The 27246-nt window shown below is 43.1% G+C and overlaps 1 protein-coding gene across 4 annotated transcripts; it reads left to right on the top strand.

Annotated features, from left to right (window-relative positions):
- On the top strand, positions 1–27246 carry LOC125412775 (Fc receptor-like protein 5). 4 transcript variants are annotated; one of them, XM_048453558.3, is made up of 13 exons: positions 1–176; positions 4570–4590; positions 5219–5464; positions 6789–7043; positions 7818–8102; positions 9503–9784; positions 12971–13249; positions 17983–18096; positions 18747–18774; positions 20067–20149; positions 20341–20403; positions 20733–20804; positions 24337–27246. In XM_048453558.3, exons 1-12 carry the CDS (start codon positions 113–115, stop codon positions 20777–20779), a joined length of 1767 nt encoding a protein of 588 aa, XP_048309515.1. In that variant the 5' UTR covers positions 1–112; the 3' UTR covers positions 20780–20804; positions 24337–27246. The 4 variants fall into 4 exon arrangements, 3 of the variants coding, with proteins under 3 accessions (XP_048309515.1, XP_048309509.1, XP_048309533.1); XM_048453552.3 differs by lacking the exon at positions 20733–20804; XR_007235704.3 differs by lacking the exons at positions 20067–20149; positions 20733–20804 and having other exon boundaries at positions 24337–24403.

Raw genomic sequence — 27246 nt, 5'->3', positions numbered from 1 at the left:
GATGCACTCTTGTGTTTTAGAAGAGCAGTTTCCCAGATATTCTCACTGGACCTGGTGAGAGCTGTGTACTGGCTACTGTGAGAGCAAGAGCCAGCTTGCTACCTGTGAGGAAATGCCTCCGGCAGTCTCTCCCTGGGTGGTCTTCACGCTGCTGTGGCTGACTCCACCGGTTGTGAGTGAGTAGACACTGTGGGTCTGGAGTGGGTCGGGCAGCATCTCCCCCACCACAGGCCTGGTTGTCTCCTGCATTTCAGAACCACAGAGTTCCCCCATGTGAGGCTATATTCCCCAACTTTCTACACCCAGGTGGAAAATCCTTCAGCCGGCAGGGGAAGAACTGCGACAACAGCAATGAGCAAAGTTTCACTTGGTTTTCTTTTCTTTCACGGATGCTTTGTGAAGAACAGAAAGTGACTTGCGCTTGCTTGTTCACACTCACATGAGAGCTTCATTTTAACGCCTTCTGTGACAGGCTAGTCCTGGTCTTGTGCATGAGCTGACAAGGGGATTCACATAAAGGACAGCTCCGTCTGCACATCCATGCCAACCAGAGATGGACTGGGCACAAAGAGAACGCTGTGGAAGTCAGAGGTGGCCACTTGGGAAATCAGGAAAGGGAGGGCACCTACAGTGGGTGGCAATGTCACTGCCCATGAATATACATTTCTGTCAGTTCATACCTTCAAAGTATTTGCTTTTTACTAAGTTTTAAATATTAGAATTAAATGTGGGTCCACCTAGTAAAAAAAAAATCTTAGACCCCTCTATGTGCAGCATTTTACGCAATGCTGAAGATGGTGGGATGTTTCATGCCCACAATGATAGCAAGAGCTTTCAGCAAAGCAAGGGTGGAGGGGTTGAGAAACAGCTGGGAAATGTAATTCCAGTTAAACAAAATTCCAGTGGATGGCAGAGACAGGCAAGTAGCTACACACAAATCAGCTGGTAAATAGCTCCTGAAACACAGGGGCTGGGGGGTGGATGGGGCAAGGACCCCACTGCTGCAATGAACTGTTATCTCAGAAACAGAAGCACATGCAGGGGTGGCACAAGAGGGCCAGGAGAGGCGAGGGTAGAAGAAAGAAGGGGAGGGGAGGAGAGTGTCAATATGGTGCACAGGGATGCGGGGTCCGAGTTTGGATTCAAAACTGTGTTACTACCTACTAGCCACTTAACCATATTGCTTGCTTGCTCCCTTACTCCCTCACTCCTTCCATTCTTTACTTCCTTCTCTTCTTCCTTCTTTTTTTCTTTATGGAAAATGGATTCTTTTCTCACATATTGTAACCTGATTACGATGCCCCCTTCCTATATTCCTCCCAGTTCCACCCCCATCTCCCCTACATGCAAATCCACTCTCTTTCTGATTCTCATTAGAAAAGAACAGGCTTCTGAGAGATAATGATAAAGTATCATAAAATAAAATACAATAAGATAAAACAAAAGCTATTACATTGAAGTTGAACAAGACAGAGCAACAGAAGATAAGACCCAAGAGAAGGCGCAAGAATCAAAGACCCACTCATTCTCACGCTCAGGAATTCCAATGAAAACACTAAACTGGAAGCAATAATATATACTCAGAAGACTTACACCAGTGTAGCCCCGTGCAGGCCCTGTGCATGCTGCCTCGGTCTCTATGAGTTCATATGAGCTCTGCTCATGTTGACGCAGAGGGCCTTATTTTCTTGGTGTCCTCCATCCCCTCTGGCTCTTACACTCCTTCTGCCTCCTTTTCTGCAGGGTTCCCTGAGTTCTGGGAGGAGGAATTTAAAACAGACATCCTATTTAGGGCTGAGTGTTCCAAAGTCTGTCTCTCTCTCTCTCTATCTCTCTCTCTCTCTCTCTCTCTCTCTCTCTCTCTCTCTCTCGTCAGCTCGTCAGGCTGTGGGTCTCTGTATTTGTTCCCATCTACTGCAGGAAGAAGCTTCTCTGATGATGGCTGAACATGCACTGATCTATGAGGATGGCAGATTATCACTTAATCACTATATATATATTAAGGCCAGTAGTATTGGTTTTCGGTCTCTGGACTATCTAGTCTCTGGTTCTTGGTCACCCGTGAAGTGCAGTGTTGGGTATGGGTTCCATCTCATGGAATGGGCCTTAAGTCAAATCAGTTATTGGTTCATTACTTACACAAGTTTTGTGCCACCATTGCCCTAGCCTGTCTTTCAAGCAAGACACCACTGTGTATCAGAAGGTTTGTGGATGGCTTGGATTACAGTGTGCAGGGTACCTTCTTTTACCAAAGATGCTACATAGGAGTAAAGGCTCTGTAAGCACCAGTTCAACATCTCAATGTTCAATGAGTTGTGTGGGTACTGTCTTCATCAATGGGGCCTTGCTGCCAGATTGTGGAAAGCAACCTATAGTCTTGTCAGCAGCCTGAATTATTTGGAGATTCCCATGGATCCCTTTGTCCAGCAACTCAATTAGATATAACCCAGGCCTAGTAGTAGAAGCTTTGCTTGGTGACAAAAGATGGCCTGTGGGATGCTGTCTCCCCCATTAATTAGTAATTTCATTTAGACTGTCTCCATATATGTATATATTTTAGGAAGCTTCTACTGCATTAGTTTCTCATACTACCCCTTAAATGCCATTTAATTGTCTCACCCTGTATTCCCTCCTATCAACCTCCTCCCCTTCCCTCTCCCCACTTGATCCTCCCATTCCTGCCCCCTTCCGTCCATTCATCCATAATTATACATTCTATTTCCCTTTCCTAATGAAATCTATCTGTAGCCTCTAGTCCCTTACTCTATACCTAAACACTGTGGTTCTACAGATCATAGCATGGTTATCATTGACTTAATAGTTAATATCCACATATTAATGAGTACATACTCACTCAAAATGATTTTTTTCTAGTTTTCTCCATTTGTCTGCAAATTTCATTGTGTGTTTTGTTTTATTTTGGTTTTGTTCTTGTTTTAAACGGATGAATAATACTTCATCGTGTAAATGTACTACATTTTCTTTATCCATTCTTCTATTGAGGATTTTCTAGATTGTTTCAAATTTCTGGATATTTTGAATAGAGCAGCAGTGAACATGATTGAGCAAGTGTTTTTGTGGAGGATGAAGCATCCTTTGGGTGTATGCCCAAGAGTGGTATAACTAACCGGGTAGCAGAGTAAATTGATTCATATCTTCCTAAGGAAGAGCCACACTGATTTCCACAGCAGCTCTGCAAGCTTGTACTCCCACCATCAATGAATGAGTCTTCTGCTTATTTAACATCCTCACCAGCATGAGCTGTCAGTTGCTTTATTGATCTTGGCCATTCCAACAGGTGTAAGATGGACTCCCAGAGTAGTTTTGGTTTGCATTTCCCCGATGGCTAAAGATGTTAGACATTTCTTTAAGCTAAACAACTTTCTTATCTATGAAATGGCACTTAAGTTATAATGTTACTGGCAAGACTATATAAAATGATACGTGTAATTGCATACCAAGTAGAAAGTCCTCAAATACAAAAACTATCGTGACCATGGCATGTGGGTAATGGCGACTACTCACTTGGTCTCAATAAAATACTAGGGCTTAAGTTGCCCTTCCATCATCTCCAAGGAGACAGATGATGTGTCTGTCACTCACAGATAGATTTTCATTGCATTGTCCAATAAATGACTGACATTACAGAAAATTCTTTCAAGTGAAAGAATCAAATCCATCCTTTCTCTGGATCATTTATAAATTAATAAACCTGCTAAGTTTTGCCACCTTTCTCTCCTTGTTACTCCCATCTCCAACCTGACCTGTTTCTACTATCACTACCCTCATTTGTTTGTGTGTTTGTTTGTTTGTTTAACTGAGTCATTATTCAAAAAAATCTCATAGCTCTTCCATTCCACAGCAGGCCTTCTGATGGAGAGCAGGCCTACAAATGAGCAGTAAGCATGCACACAATTCAAATAAACCTGGATAAATACTCTAAAGAAAGTTAACCTTTGCATCACCCAGCTACTGTCTTTCACATCCTCTCTGCAGAAGATTTCTCTCTGCCAGAACACTCCATCAAAGCTTCAAGTTCTGACTTCATCACATTCCTTGAGCTCTTTCTATGGTTCCCCATGGCTTCTACGAGAAAACTGGAGCTAATCACGTGGCCCTGCCTTCCTCCCCAACTATATTTCTCTCGTCACTGCTCACCGGCCAGAGCTGCTCCGTCCACTTCTGAGCACAACACCCTTTCTTCTGTGCCTCTCTTGCCTTGGTCACCCTCTCTGTGCTCTTAGGCCAGACATAAGCATCAACCTTCACTTGGATGGTTCCTGTGTTCTTGGTCATAATTTCCTTTGCTATTACTGCACCTCCCTTCCGTATTATACTTGTTGCCAGAAAGTAGCACTTTTAAATTTATCTTTAAAGTTCAAGGGCAATATCTTCATATATACAGACATATGACAAACAGTTGTCAGCATTTTTATAGATGAATTCTTCATGAGAAGTAGTATAATGGATATGGAAAGATATTATCTTTTTGAATAAGAAAAACAAAGTTCTTACTTGTACTTTCATGTCTAACTCTTGACTTCTATTGTTATTTATTTTTGTTTCCAGCTCCTGTCAGTAGACAATATGGTGAGTCCTTTCTTCTGCTTTGTGAGTCCTTGGTAAGAGTTTCTTCCTAATGTCTCATATTTTCCAGCTAATGATGATGGGTTTTAGTGAAATCATCTTCTATGAAACAAGGCAGTTAAGTGCACTGATCTCTAGGGTTTTTCTAGTGTCAAAACCTGATCATAAAATTACTTTTTTTCTTTAGGGAAAGTGCAAAGTTGTGATTTTGATGATTCTGTAGTTCTTTTGGGGCTTATGAATGATGAGATGGCAAAGGAAGAGGTATTTTATTAGGACCCTCTTCCAGAACAGACTAGTTAGCCACTGACATTACAGTAAACCCTGCTATCTCTGCCCTCAGAGACTGTCTTGCCCGGTTGCCATCAATGGGCAATCACTCTTCTCTTTGGGTGGTAAGTGCTCCTGGATGTTAAGCAGCCTTCGGTCAGTGAACTTGGGGGATAGGGCTCCTGGGAATGACCCAAAGCCAGGTCCTCCCTGTCTATCCCACAGGGCCATCAATGAACTTGGGAAGCACGTGGATCCTGGGAATGGTCCAAATCTAGGTCCTCCCTGTCTATCCCACAGGGCCTTTCTGGGGCTGAAAGTGTGACTTCTCTGCTACAGACCAATTTTCTCTCATCCTCAGAAACTGCACCCAAATCTGTGATTTCTCTTGAGCCTCCATGGACCACTTTCTTTCAAGGAGAAACAGTGACTCTGACTTGCTATGGATTTGGCTTCAACTTACCTCAGAAAACAAAATGGTACTGGAATAGCAAAATAGTAGGAGAAATTCAAGGACACACCTTCAAAGTGCGCATGTCTGGAGTGCACCAATGCCAGGCCGACAACTTACATCTAAGCATCCCTGTGCACTTACACTTTTCTAAAGGTGAGGCAAAGAGAAATAAAGCTTCAGACTCCATTTCAGTCTAATTTTCTCTGTAGATTTAATTACTACTCAGCACAAATGAACAACCCATTCGATTTCATGCCATGAAAACGTAATCTCTGTGTAAAATCAGATATAGAACAGAATTATCTTAAATTTAAACCAAAAAAAAATAAAATTTAAATGTAGTAAAAAATACCATCTAGTAGGCATCTAGTAGGCAGTAGGCAGTAAGAAGTACATACATAAGGTATAATTGTTACTAACAGTTAATTTAGTTCAAGATGAGTCAAATACATCCACCCACTTCTATCCCTTTGGTCCTTAAAATTTGGCCTGAATCAGAATCTTTGTGACTACACAGAGACTTGAGACTTATCCTGTATTTACAGACTCAAAACTTGGGGTTTTTTTAAGGTTTATTTATTTATTATGCATAGAATGTCCTGCTGGCATGTGTGCCTACATGACAGAAGAGGGCACCAGATCTCATTATAGATGGTTGTGAGCTACCATGTGGTTGCTGGGAATTGAACTCAGGACCTTTGGAAGAGTAGGCAATGCTCTTAACCTCTCAGTATCTCTCCAGTCCAAAACTTGATATTCTTGAACCCCAAGAATATGTAGTGTTTATAAACTGCCCGTGGATAAGCAATAAAACTATTTAAATGTTAAACAGAAATAAATTGATTGATTTTTTTTAATAGATACACAAAGAGAGGAAGGGGGTCAGGGAGGGAGGCATTTTCTCTTTTGGTCTTGAAACCTCCTGATCTGAAGTTGAAGTAGTGTCAGCCTTGTGACAATTGCCTTTGATTTAGTAAGCAAGAAAAGACACTATTAGCAAGGAAAGGGGGGGGGAAATCTATGCTTTTTGGTCTAATGATTCCCTTGAACACTTCCTACTGAAGCATACAAATCTACACACCCCAAAATGAAGGACCCTAAATGGACAGAAAACCTTATTAAATTATATTGCTGGTATAGAGGAAAAACTATGGCTACTGGAAATCAGTTTGCATCTTGAGAAAGTACTGGCCAAATAAACTAGCAAGTAGATACAGATTATTAAAATCCCCAAAGAGAAAAAAAAACATACAGAAACTCTGGTACACCGACGTGGGAGAAGGAACTAGAAAATTGCATTCCCAATGGTGATGGAAGCTTTTTCTTCTGCTGTCCCGCTTTTATCAAACTGCAGGTATGTATTTGAAACTCAGAAAAAGAACTAAGAACACTTTCTCTAGTTCCACTTCGTGTAAAACCTACTTGGGCAGTAATGAAAAGGGAGAATGAAAAAGTGATGGCCTGGTATGTTTCACAGATCCATTAGTGCTTCGAGGTCCACCTGCTGTATTTGAGGGAGATTCTGTGGTTCTGAGGTGCCATGCAAAGAAAGGGACATCACGAAAGACCCTGACATTTTACAAGAATGGTGTCCCTCTGGAATCATCTGGTCAAAGTTCTGAGCTTGCTATTCAGCATGCAGATCAGAGGGCCAACGGTCAATACCGCTGCACTGTGAAGGAGACGTTTTGGTCCAAAATTTCTTCCAATACAGTCAGAGTCCATGTCCAAGGTACAACTTTAACTATTCTGAACAGATTATTAGTCATAGGTAGGCTCTCTGCGTTTGTAGAGGCAGAATAGGAAGGAAGAGTGGACTAGAAATCCACTGAGAGAAAACAGTCTTTTGGATGTTGGTAACCAAAAGCGGCACCTCTCTCTTGCCAGCGTTTGGTGAGCAACGCCACTCCACATGCTGGTGCTGAGGATGGATTGGGGTTTTCTGAAGAATACTTAACTGTAGTGTAATGTTTTACTTTTTTGGCTTTTTGGGAGATCCACCACCAAGTTCCCAAATAAATCACTCATGGAGGCTTATTCTTAGTTATGAATGTCCAGCCTTAGTTTGTCTTGTTTCTTGCCAGTTTTTCTTAACTTAAATTATCCCATCTAGTTTTGGCCTCTGGGCTTTTATCTTTCTCTGTCCCTGTATACCTCTTCTCTCCTTCTTACTCCGTGCCTGGCTATGTAGCTGTGTAGTTGGGTGGCTGGCCCCCGAAGTCCTCCTTCTTCTCTATCATTCCCAGATCTCTGCTCCAAAATTTCTCCTCATATTTCTCCTCTCTGCCTGCCAATCCCACCTATTCCTCTCTCCTTTCTCCTATTTCTTTCCCTTACCCTTGCTCCTGCCTCGCTATTGGCCATTCAGCTCTTTATTAGACCATCAGGTATTTTAGACTGGCACAGTTTCACACAGTTAAACAAATGCAACATAGGCAAAAATAACACGCCTTAAAATCATTCCCCAACACATACCTGCTCAGTGGATGATTTTGATCCTTTCTAGAATTATTCCCACGTCCTGTGCTGATGGTCAGACCGTCTGAGCTCACAGACGGAAGCCCGGTGACACTGACCTGCCGGACTCAGCTCCCTGCACAGAAGTCAAATGCCCAGCTCCAGTTCTGTTTCTTCAGAGACCTCCAGGCTCTGGGGTCAGGCTGCCGCAGCTCTCCAGAGTTTCACATTCCTGCCATATGGACTGAAGATGTAATGCCGTACCAGTGCACTGCAGAAACAATGGATGCCCAAGTAAGCAAACGAAGCCTGCCAATCAAAATGACTGTGCAGAGTGAGTATCATTCTGAGATTTCCCAGGTATGGACTGGAAGTTATGCAGAAGGGCACACCAGTTTGGGTCACGAGTCTCTATAGAAAGTATTTACTCATGCTTGTGGAAGTTGAATGAGGAAAAAATATGAAACTCATGTGGATATCCTTGATGATCTTTGAACCATGAAAAGAAGGGGGGGTTGTTTTTTGGTCTCTTGATGCCTTTAAATAAAGCTACTTCTTAATCTCCCGGACATGTTTTTTTCCCAGTGCTATAGTCCTAAACTGTGAGCTATGGGGCAGCCTGGGATGAATGTTCTGCTCGGTCAAACAGGTTTCTAGAACACTAGGTCCCTGATACAGGATGCTTAAAGGCAACAAAGACAAAGAATGGTCTTGACAAATAAATAGTTCCACCTTGATGCCCTTAGAGATGGCGCTATACACACTATCACTTTTCCCTAAGGCTCTAAAGTAGCATCACTTTCTTAAACATGACTGTCAGCCAGTGACTGCCTGACTGAATTTGGTCCAACACACAGAAATCTAGTTGAGCATAATAGGGGGCACATGGTCTAGGATATCACGAGTGTGGAGGGAAGGAAAGTGACAGCATTACCTGTGAATTCACTCCCATTCCTAAAAAAAACCCTATCGATCTGTTCATGGCTGTTCATGACTGTAGGAAATGGGTGTTCCCGTGGCTACTGAAGGATGGACAGGTCAGAGAAATCAGAGGGCATGCTATCCAGTAGTCATATCAGTAGTTCCCAGCACAGTCTCTCCTTCAACACAACAATGCTTCCCACCCTCTATTCAACTACTATATTTTGTTCATTTTTTAGATTGAAGGCTAATTTAAAAGGCCACTGTCCTAAGCCAATATGCCTAAACCTGTCCCCAGCACAGACACCCTTCCTTGGATTATGCATCTACCCTGGACGTCCTCTCTTTGTCCGCCTGACAGATATACTAGAGAAGTTAAAAAATGCTGAGTCCAGGGCAGCTTATTATTTACGTCAATGCCCATTTCCAGTCAACTGTGCTGTCACCATACGCGGGACAATCGTATTTGGTGTCAAGTCCCCCCTTTTCCCTTCACCTCTCCACCAATTATGCTTAGTGTGGAGCACTAGGTGACATCTCTGCAATTACCCTATCAGGATGGGTAGACATGAGGTTAATTTGGGCAGAATAACCTATATTCTTGGTCCATAGTTTTGAAAAGATCATTGAGGGAAAACAGGGATTTTTCATCAGGCAGAAAACACAGTCTCTGCCCTCTTTCCCCTTCCCAGAGAGAAGCCTAACTCTACTCTCAGGCCACTCTCACATGATACACAGGTTTTGCCTCCCCAACCCCTCCTTGATGAGCATCCCATCACCAATGTCCTGCATGTGTCGTTCTTCTTTATTCAGGAGCTTTTGCAGACTTCCAAATACACATCATTCCAGCCTCAAGGTTAGTGTTTGAAGGACAGTTGCTGCTATTCAACTGCTCAGTAAAAGGGGTCCCAGGGCCCATCACACTTTCCTGGTACAAAAGGGACAAGTTGAATAATAAAACAAAGATCACTAAGTCCTCAGAGGCAGAATTCACGATCTCCAGGGTAAACGGCAGTGATGCGGGGGATTATTACTGTGAAGCCAGCAACAGTCGCCGCAGCTTCGTCAGCAAGGCAGTCACCATCACCATAAAAGGTACGTGTGGCCAGGCATCCTCCAGGAGTGGGTCCTGCAAACCGCACAGAGCTCCTTAGCGGGGAACCAAGAGAGTCGGGGGGAGGTGGATATTTTCAGTTACCAGTAACCCAATGTTCTGAATAAGCTACCAACCATTACTCAAAGACTAACAGGAAAAACTTAAGAATAGAAGAGGCTGAAGGCAGTGGGAACTCTCAGAAAGTCAAGTTGAAGAAAATACTCAGTGGTTAGAAATACACCTTTGGTAAACTACAAATCACTTCTCATTTGAAATGAAATGACTCCTTATAAAGGAAAACCAAAAGGGATGCAAGAACCAGTAATCTTGGGAGATACCTCCTAACAAACCTTACAGAAGCCCTCACTGCTGTGTCTTTAAACCCTGGCAGCACGTTCTTTTCCTACACCCAGGCTCCTACAGTGAGATAATGTGGTAAGAGCTTCACCAGGAGGCCATGAGAGTCCCTCCCTCCTTCTGACCCAACCTCCATCTATTGGTTTTATCATGAGACTGAAATCCTAAGGCCCCCAGACCTCAACACCTCTTCCTATTCACTGAACATTTGAAATATTATTCCTGTGCCCAGGCAATGGAGCAGGGAGAAGCTACCATCCATCAGAAGTAAGCAGCAGCCTTCAGAATGAGGTCACATTCTGGATCAGGTCCCATGCTCCAAAAGGCTAGAGCTCCCATCCACAGTGACTCCTTACCTCTCCCTGCTCACCTGTAAATAGAGAGGAAATTCCGGTTACCTGGGAGAAGGAAGGACCTAAGGAGAGCACCCTGGAAGAGCATGTAAATTCAGAAGGGAAAATCTCCTGGAGTGAAGCACTAATGACACCAGAGAATGCCAAGGACTCTCAAAATGCAGTAACACAAAGAGTTAATCTGGGAAAGGGTGTCAGTTCAGTGGTAGCAAAGCACAGACACCTCCCCTGGAGGCATCATTTCTGTAAAATGGAGGCCAGTCATCAAATAAGGAGCCAGGAGGGCCAAGGCCGGAGGATGGATGGGAAAGGAGCAGATGAACAACCAGCATGATTTTCTAGGGTTTTCATGACCCTCTTTCTAGAAGTCCATTAAGTAAATGGGCTTGCATTATGTAGTTTTCTAGACCTTTGTTGAATAGTAGTGGTAAGAGCGATGTCAGGTCCTAAAGAAACCCAGAATGCATGACTAACTGTGGTGCCTGTTAGCACACCAAAGTCTGTGTTGGCCTCCAGGATCTCTCAACAAGTATGGGCTGCAGAGTCCATCCTGGCTCTGCTCAATTCTCACCTGCCCCCTCCCCAAAACTTCTCCAGCCCATGGACTTCCCTTCCCCCAACTTCTCGTTCCTATAACCCTGCCATTTGGGCCATTCACCCTATTAGTTCTCTTGGTCCTCTCTTGCTCCTGGCCCCTGTTGCCCTCCTTGAATGACCCAGTTCACTCTGACAGCCCACAGTTTGCTACTTCCTCTTTGTATTCTTGGACTTTCCCACAGATCTCTGGCTGTACTATCCCCCATAACAAAAACAAAGAACAAACAAAAACCTTCTTTTCAAACATACCTTAGAGCAAGTGTCCTCATTTTATTCAGTACACAAATCCTGGTTGGTCATTCTCAAGGCCACTTGTTAACATCACAAAGGACTCACTGGAAGAACAAATTTGCTTCTATTTGTACTTGGATCTTTGTTCAGGAGAAAGTAAAAATCCAGTGGCTATGGTTGCTGTTTTTCAAAGCAATAAAACATACTGTGAAAACTCCTGGTTCTGATGTGCCAGCCTGTTTGTAGCACGGGGAAAGGGGCCAGGAGTCCTAGGTGAGTGAGAATTTGCTGCAAGGCTATCTTGAGAGTAAGGAAAAATAAGAAAGACCACATAGCCAACTCAGGGAAGAACTAGAAGATTTCTCACAATAGAATATATTTCTCAAAATAGAATTGTTGTTTTTTGTGAGGTTTTTGACACCCAGTAAGCTAGAAGTCTCCATTATTCTATTAAGTCCTCCAATTATCTTCTTCCTGCATTTCCCTGTCTCTGTTGCCCCTGGTGCTGAGTGCTTTGAACTCATTTTCCCCAACCTCATGATTTCTGCTTCATAAAGCTTCTGATAGCCCCAGAATCTACTGAGACTCCACCTCACTGAGTTCTTTATGTATTAGAGTCTCATCACTTTTAGGATTATGCTGGCTTTCCCTGTCACCTGGCAGGAAGAACCCAGACAGTACCCTCTCACTTTAAGAGACAAGCTCTGCCCACTCCCAATCTCAAACTTATTCTGGCCTACAGCTCTGTCCTCTCCTCTGTCTCTGTCTCTGTGTGTGCCTCTCTGTCTGTGTGTGTGTCTCTCTGTCTCTCTGTCTGTCTCTCTCTTTCTTTGTCTATGTGTCTCTCCTTCCTCCCCTACCATCCCAATATACTCTTCTTAAATAAACTCTACATTCAAGTTCTTTCTGCATCACATATTTGGTTTCCCTCCTGCATAACTCACCCGCCATAGAACATACCAAGGTCATGCGGAATCTTTCAGTCACTGTGATAAAGAATTGACCACAACCAGCTTGGGGAGGAAAAAGTTTGTTTCAGCTTCTAGTCCACAGTTCATCCTCCAGGGAAGCCAATGCAGAAGTTTGGCATAGAAGCCACAGAGGAGTGCTGCTTGCTGGCTTGTTCTCCACTGTTTGCTCAGCCGCTTATCCAGGCATGGTACCATCTACAGTGGACTAGGCTCTCCCACATCAATTATTAAGATCAGAACAATACTTCAGTTGGGGTTTTAATATTGCTAAGGCCAAAGGCAGATTATAAACCAGTGTGTATACTGTGATCTCATGTATGTGTTGGTGTGTTTATTTATGTGTTGATGTGAGTGTACTGACACAGAAGAAAGATACAAAAAAATCTAGCTGTGATAGTGCAGAGCTATAATCTCGGCACTTGGAGGACTACAAGCTAATGTTCAAGGCCTGCCTGGTATATCTAGTCAGACTCTATCTCATGGGAAAAGAAAAACAATGGAGGAGGGAAGAAAGAAAAGGAATGGAGGGAAAAGACATGAAATACTAAACAGATGTGAGCTCTAGAAAATGAAAACACATGACAAAAATTCTCATTGTTAATTTATTTTTTAATATATTGGGGCTTTATTTAAAAATAAAAGACACTAGTCTGAACTAACTCCCTCTCTCCCTTAGTTCCAGTGGCCCGCCCTGTCCTCACACTCAGGGTCCCTGGGGCCCAGAATGTGGTGGGTGACGTGCTAGAGCTTCACTGTGAGGCTCTGGGAGGCTCTCCTCCAATCCTGTATCACTTTTATTACCAAAATGTCACTCTGGGGAGCAGCTCAGCCCTTTCTGGAGGAAGAGGGTCCTTCAACTTTTCTGTGACTGCAGAACATTCTGGAAGCTTTTTCTGTGAGGCTGACAACGGCCAGGGGCCCCAACGCAGTGATACTCTGGCTCTGAGTGTTATAGGTAAGTTAACTCTTCAAACTAGCAGAACAGGGCAGATCATCTCTCTACCATGCCCAGGAGGCAAGATTGGGGTGTTTTTCACAGAAGTAGCTATTGTGTAATGTCATAGCAAGGCTTCTGCCTCCGCAGTCTCTTTGGATCTTACATATTGAAGAATTTGTACCTCTCCTCCATTAGCCTTCCCCTGCCTGATAGCATCACTCTTCATTCATCCTGACCAGAAATATCATCTACCAGAGGAAAAGGCTTATTCTGGTCAACAGTGTTAGGTGGAAAGGGAAGCCATGATGCTCAGTGTATTCTGTTAACTGTACTACTCCTTAAGAAGAATCTGTACCCATCATCTAGGTATCCTGGTATCCCTGGGTATCGCCTGGGTATCCCTGATGGTCCTAAACTGAAGACCTGCATGTGTTATATCCCACTCTTCTTGAAAGCTCCTCAACTGGACATCTCTGGAAGGGATATTCCACCCAGGGCTGGTCTTCTACAGGCTGTCTCTGCATATAAGACTCTTTCTTTCATCCAGATCCCCAGGGAAGAGTCCCAGGGATCTTCCCTGACACATCTCTCCCTCCCTCCTCACAGCAAGTCCTACTGATATTCCCTCCCAGATGTTCCTTAGATTTTTCTCTGTTTCTGCCTGCCATAAGATAGCCAAATTCACCATTAATTCAATGACTGAAGTGCCTCTCAGTGACCCATCTGCTCTACTCCTGCCCCACTTCAGGGCATTTCCATGCCTTTCCACTGTTTGATGAAGAGTCCTGGCTGAGTCCTAACTGAGTCTCTGGCCTCCTATTGTATCACACTCACTGGGCCGTTTGACTGTCCCACTACCTGTTGCAATAACTCAAATGGGCCGGCTTAGCTCCCATCCTCAGCCTCTGCACATACTGCCTGCCCCGTAACTTCTCCATCAAGTCCCTTCGCGCTAGATCTGGCCCTCTCTTCCACAGCAGGGCTTGGCTTTCCTGTCAAGCCCACTTCTTTTCCCAGCAGTCCTCTCATTTCTCAGATGCCCAGCTTTCAGCTGTGTCTTTATTTTCAGATTCCTCAAACTAGTTTGTGTTTTTGTGTTGTTACTTCAAAACACATACAACATTACACACACATTCTCATTTCCCAAGATTGGAATAAATTATAGATGAGTTTTGAGAAACCCGAAAAAGCCTCTAAAAAATAATATAAAACATTTTGCAGTCAAAAAGGCCTTCACTGTGGAGGGCTGTGTTCGGACAGAAGGAACCAAGGGCTGCTTTTCTCCCTCAGCTTCAGTGTTGTTGTCCCTTCCCACCCTAACCTCCAGGGTCTCTGGGGTTCAAGCTGTGGTAGGAGACATGGTAAAACTTCATGGTGAGACTTTGGAAGGTTTCCCCCTCTCCAATATTGTACCATTTTTATCACCCTGGGGAACACTCCAGCCCTCTCTGAAATAGGAAAGTCCTTCAACTTCTTCTGAATATGAAACACTTAGGGAACTACTTCTGTGAGGCTGGCGATAACCCGGGGTCCCAGCGCAGTGAGGCACGGTGACAGTCACTGTCACAGGAAAATTGGAACAATCAAACACTGGTCAGCACCCACTCCTTCCAGCAGCTGACCTCAGGGGCTATTTCCTGACTTGGGGTCTCAGTACACAGCTGACCTCAGGGGCTATTTCCTGACTTGGGGTCTCAGTACACAGCTGACCTCAGGGGCTATTTCCTGACTTGGGGTCTCACTGCACAGTTGACCTCAGGGGCTGTTTCCTGACTTGGGGTCTCAGTACACAGCTGACCTCAGGGGCTATTTCCTGACTTGGGGTCTCACTGCACAGTTGACCTCAGGGGCTGTTTCCTGACTTGGGGTCTCAGTACACAGCTGACCTCAGAGGCTGTTTCCTGACTTGGGGTCTCAGTACACAGCTGACCGCAGAGGCTGTTTCCTGACTTGGGGTCTCAGTACACAGCTGACCGCAGAGGCTGTTTCCTGACTTGGGGTCTCACTGCACATAGTTCCTTTCACTATCCATTCTAATCTTTTGGCCCCTCTTTTCTTTCCCCTTCTTTCTTTTTCCCAACAAGTCACCTCCTACTTTCTTACCTTTATTTATTTTTTGCTCTACTCCATTTAATCAGGGTTCCTGCACAAACAAGAGTTAGGATCATTTACTTAAACAAAGGTAACTTACCAGATGCCACACTACTGGGAAATAAAGCACAAAGTATTTTTATAAGAGGATCACATTGCACATTTACTATAAAACCTCTATTTTTAATTTAAAATAAATACTTTACTCAGTCTATTAGGTTGTCTCCAGGTTTTATTGTGTAACAGAAACATTACCAGAGAAATCTTTTAAGAACTGTATACATGTAGTTATATTTATAATATATAATGCTATATAATATATTAGCATATTGTATATAATAAATATATTATTGAAAACAAGTTTTTTTCATATACATACACTAAATAAGACTTAAAAACACAACATCAGAAACCATAATACACGAGCAAAAGGTCAATAAGACAAAAACAATGGCCAAGCAAATCAATTTTAGATTTAAAAAAAAGTCTACAAAAATACCATGGAGTTCTTTTGTGTTGGTCATCAGCAGCTGGTCATGGGGCCTATCCTTAAGTGTGGTTGCCTTAGTCTCTCTTTTATTGGTGTGGAGAGACACCATGCCCAAAGTAGCTCTTATAAAAGAAAACATTTAATTGGGACTTGCTTATAGTTTCAGAGGCTTAATCCACTTTTATTGAGGTAGGAAATACAGTAGCAAGCAGCATGGTGCTGGAGCAATAGCCAAGAGCTACATGTTGATCTGTAAACAGAGAAGCGGGGCCTTGGCATGGGCTTTTGAAACCTCAAAGTCTGAGTCCAGTGACATAGTTCCTCCAAGTCCAGTGAGGCACAACCTCCTGATCCTTCTAATCCTTTTGAACAGTGCCATCCCTGCTAGCTAAGCATTCAAATATATGAGCCTATAGGGGCTATTCCTACTCAAACTACCACAGTGGTTAATATACCTCGTGAGACTCCAATGGAGAAAACTAGTTTTTCCTTTGCAGGCAGATATCAGTTGGAGATAGTTTCTTGCTCAGGGATATAAGTCTGTGTCTATTTCCTCCTTCTCAGTGTGGGACCTATCTGCTGGAACCTGTGTAGGCCCTATACCTGCTGCCACGATCAGTTCTTCCAAACCTGGAAGACACTGTTTGCTCTTAAAAATCCTTCCCCCTTTTCTCCCTGTAGCCCCCTGGGCCTGAGCAGCACAATGAAGACACCAACTTAGGTATGAGTGGTCCAAAGCCCACATTCCCTGCACATTGACCAGTGTAGTTCCCTGTGTTTGTTCCCATCTACTAAACTGCAAGAGGACATTTCTCTGATGATGGATGGGGGAGGCACTTCTCTATGGGTACAGCAGAATGTCATTAGGACTCATTTGATTGCTGTGTTACTTTAGCAGAAGAACCTGTCTGGTCTCAGGTTCTTGCCCACCAGAACAGTGTTACATATGGGACCCATTTCATGGAGTGGGCCTTAAATCCAATCAGAAAGTGATCAGTTACTCCCACAAAGTTTGTGCCATTATTGCACCAGCATATCATGAAAGTAGGTCACCATTATAGACCTTGGGTTTTGTAGCTGGCTTGGTGGTCACCTTTTTGCCTCTGGAAGCACTGAGTAACATTTTTACCTACTTGATCCTCCAAGTAGATTGTAGGCTCAAAGTTTATGTGTATTTTTAATTTTGTAGATGTTGTCAAAATGTCTTCAGTTTGCATTGCCAAAACTTCATCATTATTGTCAATCTATTTAAACACGAAAGAAATAATAGTTTATGGCTGGGTTTAATTGTATATTTAATTAATAATGAAGATGAGTCTTTTGTATATTTGTTGGCAGATGTTTTCAGGAATTCGTAGAACGTTTTTCACTTTTCTATTGAATATTTTTGTACATGAAAAGCTATTTTGGGGTCAAAGTAATTAGCTTTCAAATGTGTCAAATGTTTTATTTATTTTATTTGCTAATAATACTATTTGTCCCTTGTAAGGGTAACAACTATGTGAGAAGCAGAAGCTTCCACTGAGGATTCATTTTCATTCAGCTCCCATGTCCCACCCTCTCCTCACACTGGGGTCCCTGGGAGACCCCACACTCTGCTCCCTCTGGAGAACGGGTGTCTGTCGACATCTCTCTGACTGCAGAACATTCTGGAAACTTCTTCTGTGAGTCTGGCATGTGCCTAAGGGCCAGCACAGTAAGGAAGTGACACTTAAAGCAGTGGTAAATCTCTTATGCGCAAGCCAGATGGGACCAGAATATATGCTTCACACAGAGCTCATGCTGAGTGATCAGGACCACCCTTCTCCAAGTCAAGTACCTGAGCTGATGGCTCCCTACACCCTTATACTCTGAAGTGGTTCTTAATTGGTGCAGCGGAGTGAGGCTTTAGGGAACATCTGGGGACTTACAGCTCATTAGCGCTGCCTCCCCTCTCCAGCCACAATCTGTCTTGACCCTTAGACTTTCCTTGGGCACAGAGACGCAGTACCAAGACAAGCTTCCTCACAAGCAAGCAGAGCAGAGCTGGCTCCTGTACCACAGCTTCAGAACTTCTGGTCACAAAGGTTCCTCTCCTCCCAGATGCCAAAACACCAGTTTGAAGACTCAAAGTCATTCAAAACTGCACACCTCTTCCTGGTCTTATGTTTGGGTGTCCTCTGCTCCCCAGACACAACCAAAAACAGAAGAGTTCCTGTGGCTGCTGGAGTCGCTGGGGGACTGCTCGCCGTGGCTGGCGCAGCTGCTGGTGTGCTGCTTTATTGCTGGTTCTCTAGAAGAGCAGGTGGGTGGCTCCTTAATCGTGCCCTTCCTATCTCTGGTCCTGCATGCCCACACTGACTATGTGGCCATCCCTAGGCTTTCATGAGCTCTTCCTCATCCATCACATGATCCCTCACCTTTCTCTCCAGGTCCTTCGGAAGTCCTGTTTACCAAATACAAAGTTGCTCCAACAGCCACATCAAAAGCAATATGCCTCAATGAGATGTCATTTGTCTAAGCTCAGAAAGGGCAGAGGCTCTGTGTTCATAAGATTTCCCAAGGAATGGGAAGAAAGAAAGGACTCTAAGAGATGGAAATCAAAACAGAACCCAAATAGAATTTGGTCCTTTACTGATTTTTTTTAAATGTATAGCAGTTTTATCGATGATCAAGTCTATTTTCCTGTCTGAGGCTATTAAACTCTCTGGAGCCATTAAAGACCACTGTCATTTAAAATCCAGGTTAATGGGGTACACATTAAGAAGTTTCCTTTCACTTGAGACCGGCACCAATAATTCAGTTGCTTCTACTCCTCCTCCATCCATCAGCAAAGCAAAGATTCCGATCTCAGTAACGGAAGTTCCTGGCAGTCTCTGTGTGAGCCCCATCTGAGCTGCCCTCTAGTCCCCACAAAGGTCCCCTCTTCCTAAAACACAATGTCTTTCTTTACAGGGGGAAAGTCTGCCTCTGGTGACTCCAGGTAAGAACATGGTCTTATTTCTGGAAGTAATGAAACATCCACGGGACAGAAAAATTAAAGCAAATCTTATTATCACCAAGAGCACAATTTCTACAGTGTTGCTGAGGTGGGTTGTACCCAACTGAAGCTGCTCCTTCCTTGGGTTATTTCTAGCCAATTCCAAGAAGCTCCACCTTAGCGACAGACAGCTAATCCTTCTTCCCACATCAAGTAGCAAGTGTTTCTCATTTATTAACCCACTTCCTTGTACCACTGTTAGCCTGGCATCTAAATAACCACTTTGGCAGCTAACAGGGAAATTGAGGTTCCCTTTGGGGGTTCTTATTCTCATTAATAAAAGAATTTAGAAACAAGTTCAGAAGGAAACTCAGTAACAATTTTATTAGAATTTAAGAAAAAAATATAGACAAGATAGGTGAAAATCCTGGTGCTACCAAGGAGAGAAAAGTCAAGCCTTTTAAGTTGAGCAGCATGGAATAGAAATTATTTATTAAAAAAAGAAATATCACACCCAAGAATGGAAGTAGGCTAGTGACCAGAGAAAAAAGCCCAAAAGACAGCCGACCATGTGGTAAACGGTCTTTAGAACCCCTCCCTCCCATTTGTAAGTCTTGGGCTATGTTTCACACATATTCTCTATGTTGGATATTGCCAAGGTGAGAAAGGGCTTCTAGTCTTCCTCTGCAACTTGTCTACTTTCACAATAATCATGAAGGTGCTTTTTTAGTCATTTTTCTCCTATTACATAGACATTGACTCCATCCATATCCTGAGGTGATATAGCCTAATTAGCCTAGAAATCTGTGGGCATGGCTGGCATAGTCAAAACCCATGCCAAGAAGATGGAGTCACATACTTCATCCACCAAGAGAAGTGACTCTGTCAACAAGAAGTGTCTGGAGAGAAGTGGCCACCAGCCTGCATCCTGAAGGCTCACAAACATGTCACCTCCCATGGTGGCTGTGTCCAAACCACCAGAGTTCCTTGGAGCCTATCTGATCTTTGTTTCTCTGAGACTGATATCTCTAAGAAGGGCGTCAGGCCTGTTTTAAGTCTTGGCTCTTCCCCTTTCTAGTTTAATGGTGTTGGCAAGTTACTTAGCTTTATAGAATGCCCATTTCATACACATATAAAACGGAAACAATGCAGAACTAAATATATCTAAGCATTAGCTTGGTACCTCTTACATACCATGAGACCATAAACCTAAAAAAAGGAATAATATTGACTGAAAACCCCTTAAATGGATGATCTCACTTCCTGGCAAACATCAGTGTTTCTATATCTTACAGGAACCCTTCATATTCAGAACCCCAGGAGCCCACCTATTACAATGTACCAGCCTGTATAGAACTGCAGCCAGTATACAGCAATGGTGAGGACAAGGGCTGTCCAGTCTCTGGTTTGGCAGAAATCACAGGATACATATTAGAACAGGGTCAGGAAAATGGTAAAGCCTTGAGGACTATAATCCTTCCAGAGAGCAAACTGGCCAAGGGAGGGGCACCTAGCTGAGAAAAGAGGCTGACTCCTTATCCTCTGATACTTTATCTTCTTCCTAAATAGAACCTAAAGAAGAAGTGATTTACACAGAAGTGCGGTGCACCCTACAGAGATGTAAACCTGCAGGTAAAATCTAGGGAAGTCTCCATTCTTTACTATTGCTCAGCCTCCACTTCCTCAGCAGGTCTGGGCCAGCCAGGCACAGAGCCTCTCCTACCAGCTTGCTAGGGTTTCTTAACTTGCACCTACAGTGTTTGAAACTAATCCAAAGCTACCATACAGTACTGCCTTCTCCACTGTCTGTGAATGAGCTCAGGATGACTATTACAATATCATCGTTTAGTTCCCTCTGAGCTTCTGTGTGGAATGGGGCTGTCATTCCTGTTTTCCTAGTTTGGGCAGCTAAAACATAACACTGTAGATTGGGCAGCTGAAATAACAAATATTTGTTACAGTTCAAAAGTCTGAAAGTCCAAGACCAAGAAACCAGACAGCTGAATAAAAAATAAAGACAAGTCTTCTCGAAGGTAAGGTTGAGGGGAGGGTTTGTCCCAGATATGAGGGAGAGCACAGCCAGAGGCATCTGGAAGAGTCCAGACTGAACATGGCCAGCAGACTGAACTGAGCCGTGGGGAGGTGGCCAGCAGGGGAGGACAAGCGGACTGAGAGAGATCCAGGAGCAAAGCCAACCAGGAGACAAAAGGGCACATAGCCAAAATAGCTGGGTTATACAGGAGAAAAGAGAATCCAGGGGAAGGGACAAAACCCAGGGGCTGGAGAAGTTTAGGGTATGACTTGGATGTGCCAGCCAGGATGACTCTGTCCCTACTTGTGAGTAGGGACCAAGGAAGACTGGTAACCAGAGTCCACTTCGGTATGTTAAATAGGAACCTCAGTTAGCCATTTGTCCTGAGTTTCTTTGAAATTGAACATTCCCGCTTTTTGTTGCTGATAAGGGGCAGCATCACCTCTTCTATAACTACTTCTAGCTGAAATAGGGGAGTCACTGGGGACCCAGGAAGGCTGGAATGGTGGTCACAGCCAGGAAGGACAAAAGGAGCACAGACTGGAAGACAGTTGTTTTGCTTGCTCTTACTGCCCAAGTTCAGAAGGACCATCTGGGGCTGGTGGTGTGCAGGTTGCTTTGGAGCAGTCTAGGACACAGGTTCCAAGGAACATCTGGGGCTGGAGCTTTGCAGGTAGTTCTGGAGCTGTCTGACTCTTCAGCTGTTTGGAAATCTGCTGGAACAGACTAGGGACCGACGGTAAAGTTAAGGAATTTAGGAGAAATTTTTATCTTAGGTGTACACTTGAAACTTCCATGCCCATCGTCTTGGTAACTGGAAGAGGGAAAGAGTCCCAAGACCAGGGAAATGGGAAGCTCACCCTTCGGTGTAGGCAGTAGGTGGGGAAAACTTAGTATGTTGATTAACAGGAGTACTTATCTGGAGTACATAAACTTCAGCCTGTAACAGGTGGATACAGTCATGACTTCCTGAAGCTTATAAGAATTTTTTTTAATTTTAAAAAAGATAAAAGTTTTAGACAGTTTAGTATTACCACTGTTTGTAATCTGTTCTGAAATCCACATTGTAGAAAAAGTAGTAGACTCACACCTTCAAGTCAGAATAAAAGCTTAGGGACCCAAAAATATTATTCTGTGTTTAAAACATTAATACTTTTCCTATATATCCAAGAAAATGGAAATATAGATTGGACAGAGATGTTTTCAGCATGATTGAGAAGCACTTTTAAGTCTATATTTAGAAGACAACCAAAGGAAACTTAAATTTTGAGCTTGTGACTATGATAAGAGCAGCAGTGCTTACCAGAGCCTAGATTAACAGTGTATCAGAGCTCCGCTGATTAATGATAAAACTCTGAACATTTCTAGTCTTAGTATAATAACAGCATACTGAAAGTAAGAATGCTTAAGCATTTGCCATCCCTTTAAATTGCCTTCTCATATCTTTACGATTTACACTTACACACACTAAATTACTTTCTTAGACCCTCATAACTTACATAAACTTTGAACTTTTTCTTTTCATCTAATTATTTGCCATAAGGCACGGGTGGTTGGTTCCTGAGAGAAGTCATTGCAAGGCAGGTTCCTTTAAATGAAGGAACAGTAAAAAGTTACATTGAAACCTGTGTGAGTGTATCTTTTTATCAGTGTGAGGTCTGCCAACAAGGAAACTGTGTCTGTGTCTGCCTTTCTCAGCAGGAAACCTAGTAACTCTAGGTTGCTTGATTTTATATATGAAATGAATTGAACAGGCAGCTGCAGCATTGCAGGGAGGAGCTGGGTGCCTGTTGCTGTTAACATAAAGCTACAGTTAGCCATCAACATCATCAGAATAAATTATAGCAGGAAGTATAATCCAAATGGCTTAGTTATCAAGTAAAATGGCAAAGACTTACTGCTGGATGGTTATCCTAGGCTCCTGTGGTATTGGCTTTGTTGAGGGTAGAAGTAGTTGGTCTTTGGCTGTCACCCAGGACAGACTACATTACAGCTTTGGCTGCTACATGGAACAGCATTGGCCATCAACTGCCAGACCCAGAAAGTCTGAGAGATTTTTCTGTGGAGAAGAAATTTGGAAAAACTGACCCACTTTGGCAAGGCAGAGTAGAGCAGTCAACCCAACCATGTCCACAATTTGAGCAGAGTCTTGGCAGCAGGCAAGGCAGGGGGCGATTTTTCCAAATGGTCAGAGTTACACTGATCCAGGTGAAGTTGCCTGTGCCCTGGCATCTTCTTTGGAGACCTAGGATTGCTGCTAGGCGCTGGCATTTCTGTCCATCATGGGAGGATTTTTCCATTAAACAGTTAAGTGCCATATTCAGCAGATCTCTGAAGAGTTTGAGGACCATTATCTTTTAATGATACCTGAGTTAAACAAAATTTGCTTGTTTTTAGTTACTAGTTTTAGACTTAACCTTGAAAACAAATATAGGATAGTAAATAATGTTTGTCTCTGTAAATGAATTACATTTGTACTTAGCATGGCTTATGAGCATAGTGCATTAAGGAGCACATTAAAATTTTGATCATTTATAAGGTGGCTGAGCATTAACTTGTACATCTTAATTATCTTTAATGGCTTACAAGCTGATCTTTATAAGATCAGCATTTGACAGCTTTGTCTCTGTTAAGTTTGAGCCTTAAAAAATTTGAGTTGAAGATTTAATTGAAGATTCTTTAGCAACAAAATAAAACATTAAGCCATATATATAGTCCATAGAGAGACTGGAAACTTTACAAAACTATAAATACAGTTCACATAGAGACTGGAAATCTTCATTGCTTTCGTCCTTTCATAGTGCGCCATTACAGAATATCACAGTTTCTTGTATGGTATGACTCAGTTTATCCAAATAGTTAAAGTTTAGAAAAGTTAGCAAAGACAAAGAGGCTAGACACAAATCTTCAAGTTAGTTACTATTAACTTGAGTAGACCTTAGGAATTTATAAACCTTATTTATAAAACACATGCTGCTCCTTACTTAAAATTTTTCAGAAGCCTAGTATTTAGCAATTAGCAAAGACATAAGTGGTTAAACACGCATCTCTAAGTCATGTTCTGTTCACCTGAGTAGACCTTTATAACCTTAGGAATTTATTGTCACATAAAAATCCATACTAATCCAAAATATTTTGTAGACCTACTGTTGCCTCCTTGGTCTAAAAAGGAGATACAATATAAGCAGAGGACTCAGTAGGACTGATAAGTTTTATAAGTGTTGCTTTACAACACATGGTCATCTAAACCCAAATGGTGGTGAAGTTACATTGCACAAACTCTTTTTTAATCTTAGTAAAGATGGCTGCCAGCCATATAGTTGCTATTTTAAAACATCTATTTTCTAGTAGATCTAGTTTTTAAACAAGAATCCAAGTTACATATACTTCCCTTGACAGCCCTTGGCAGCATGGCGAAGCACTGTGAAGAAGGCTGGCCAGGGAGAGGAGGGAAGGTGGAGGGGGACCTCACTGAACAGGACTCTGAGATCTCCAAGCAGCACCCACATTTTAATCTCCCTTTCTTTCGACAGTGGCCATAAATACAGTGAGTCTGCTGATACCTGTAGCACCCCCCGTGGGCCTGCCAGCTCTGCTCTTACCCTGATGCTGTGGCCTCTTGGAGTCTCCTGTTATCTACTCTCAGGTGAAGCTGGCAAGTACCCTGGCTCCTGGGATGCAGAAGTCTACCTCCTCGGCACTCAAAGATGAGTTCACAAATCCCCCAGCTCCTGCCTCCACAGTGCAGCTTAGCATTCTCCTTGGGAGAGAGAACACACTGCAGTGGGACTTCAGCACATCCTGAGCTCTGTGTACCACGTGGCCAGGACTCGGAACCCTACTGGATTCCCACCTATCACTAGACTAAGTACTGCACATGGTATTTTTGTAATCTAGTGCTATTTTTTTATCTAGTGATAAGCTGCTCTTGACCTAGGGAAAGTCATATGTGCTGGCTTCCTCAATGAGCGTCAGTTTCGATGGTTGTTGCTTCCCCTCAATTAGGACTGCTTGACTGTAGCTGGAAGCCATGATCTCGGGTGGGGTACATGGTGTCACAACCATTTGGCCCTCAGTACTGCTCTACCAAGTGAGAAGCACCCACTCTTTGGACAATGAACTCATGATGAACTCTTTACAGCTGAGCTGCATTTCACAATCTTTTAATTGTTTAGAACTTAAGGTTTGTACCTGATATCAGTGTAACTCTTTTCCTGCTCAAGAGCTAACCATCCAAGTCAAATGAATACTCCATGCCGTAAGTCTTTCATAACCTGACAAAAGGAACCCCATAAAGTCAAGATTAGGAACACCAAGGATAAATCAATGCATCTTCAATCAGAAAGTACTATGTAATTGTGAATGAACAATGATATTGGATTCGATGTGCCTCCCAAGGAACTCAGAATCACCCTGTTATTCCTTTCTCCTGAGTGAGAATGAGAGAAAATCTGTGGGAAATCTTGTTCACCAGGAATAAAGGCTTCAGATCTCCATGTGCTTATGACCACCCAAGAATCTTATGGACATGAAAGAGATCACCATCCAGATCTGGGTAGAACCTGAGACTCGTCATCTTTAATAAGTTTCCATACAGTGCTGATCCTTTAGTCCTGGGATCATATTGAAAGCTGAGGCCCCATAGGTCTTGACAGAGACTAATGAAGCAGATCTGGCTATCTTCTGCCAAACTCCACAGGGCATGTTCACAGGGATAACACTCACATTCAATGCCCGTGAACCATCCTTTGGTCAAAAGCACTGTGGTGGTTTGAACAAGAATGCTTGGTCATCAGGGAGTAGAACCATTTGAGAGGGATTAGGAGTTGTGGGCTTGTTGGAGGAAATATGTCACCAGGAGTGAGTTGGGGGGATTCAAAAGCTCAAGCCATGCCCAGTGAGTCTCTCTTTCTGCTGCTGATGTAAAATTCTCAGCTAGCTCTTCAGCACCATATCTGCTTGCATGCCACCATGCTACCTGCAGTGATGATAATGGACTAAACCTCTGAACTGTAAGCAAGCCCAAATTAAATGCTTTCTTTCATAAGAGTTGCTGTGGTCATGGTATCTCTTCACAGCAATGAAACACTAACCAAGACAAGCACCCTCAGAGAACTCTGAGATATCTTGGGTTTTTCTAGCTCTCCTGTCAGGGAAAGGAGATTGATACCATCTTTGTTTCTCTGTGGGCCTCATACTCAGTTAACAATTGGTGAATGAATATACCTTCTATTGCTCTTTCCACTTCTGAGATGTTGCCCCCTCTCATTGTGCCCATCATACATTCTATTGACCTCTAACCCTGTGGATCATTGTTTTAGCTCTTTTTCTCTAAAGAAGCAAACTCCAAAAAATGTGAGTTTGTAGGAGAAGAGAAGACAGGAGATGGGAACAAAGGGGTGATGTCCATGCTCCAATTCCAGGAAAATGGGAGTGGCATAGTAGTGTAAGAGGTTAAAAAGATTTTAAGGACATGTGGGCAGATAAAACACACATTATTTACTTCAAACAAAGGCTGCTAGATAGGCAGCTACACACAGGCACATGGGCACAGGCAGGCACATGGGCTACACACAAGCAGGTAGCACACATGGTGGTAAGTACATAGGCTTGCCAACTGGTGTAAGAGGGTCTTCTGTCTATGTGTTACTTTCATTGGTCAAATAAAGAAACTTCCTTGGCCTTTTGATAGGACAGCAGCTTAGATAGGCAGAGTAGACCAAACAGAATGCTGGGAGAAAGAAATCAGAGTCAGGCAGACACCATGGCCCTGCTCTCCAAGATGGACTAGGTTAGAATTATCCCAGTAAGCCACAGTCACGTGATGATATACAAATTATTAGAAATGGGTTAATTAAGATGTGAGAGTTAGCCAAGAAGAGGCTAGATATAATGGGCCAGGCAGTGTTTAAATGAATACAGTTTCTGTGTAATTATTTCGGGTAAAGCTAGCAGGGAGCCAGGTGATGGGAAGTGGCCCACTGCTACTATTTTACTACAGAGTGGCTGCCCAATGTGGTCTACTAACTCCACGTAAAACCTGAGAGGGCTTAAAAAGGAGAGAGAGAGAGAGTTGAACACAGCTTTTTGCTGTTTGTGGGTGGCATGCCGCAGAGAGAATTCCCTGACTCAGCAGCTTTATATTTAAAAAAAAAACTGTGCCATTTTAAAGTGAGGCTTCCTGGGCCCTGGCACCAGTGCAATCTCTGGCTATGGAACATAACAAAGGCAAAACCAGATCTCAACCTCTAGAATCACAATGGACCTGATGTTTTTTGTCTAAACTACAAAATTGAGAATCACAGAGGCCCCCTCCCCTTGGTTATGATGTATGTTCAGTTGACCAGACACTTGACCAAATGTTATTCTATGTGTTTCTGTAAAAGTATATCTGGATTACATTAAGATGTGAATTAGCAGAATAAAGTGACTGCTCTACATAC

The sequence above is a fragment of the Myodes glareolus genome, chromosome 17 (assembly GCF_982192425.1).
Source record: "Myodes glareolus chromosome 17, mMyoGla1.1, whole genome shotgun sequence".
In the NCBI taxonomy this organism is placed as follows: Eukaryota; Metazoa; Chordata; class Mammalia; order Rodentia; family Cricetidae; genus Myodes; species Myodes glareolus.
This window is presented reverse-complemented; position numbering and strand designations above follow the sequence as displayed.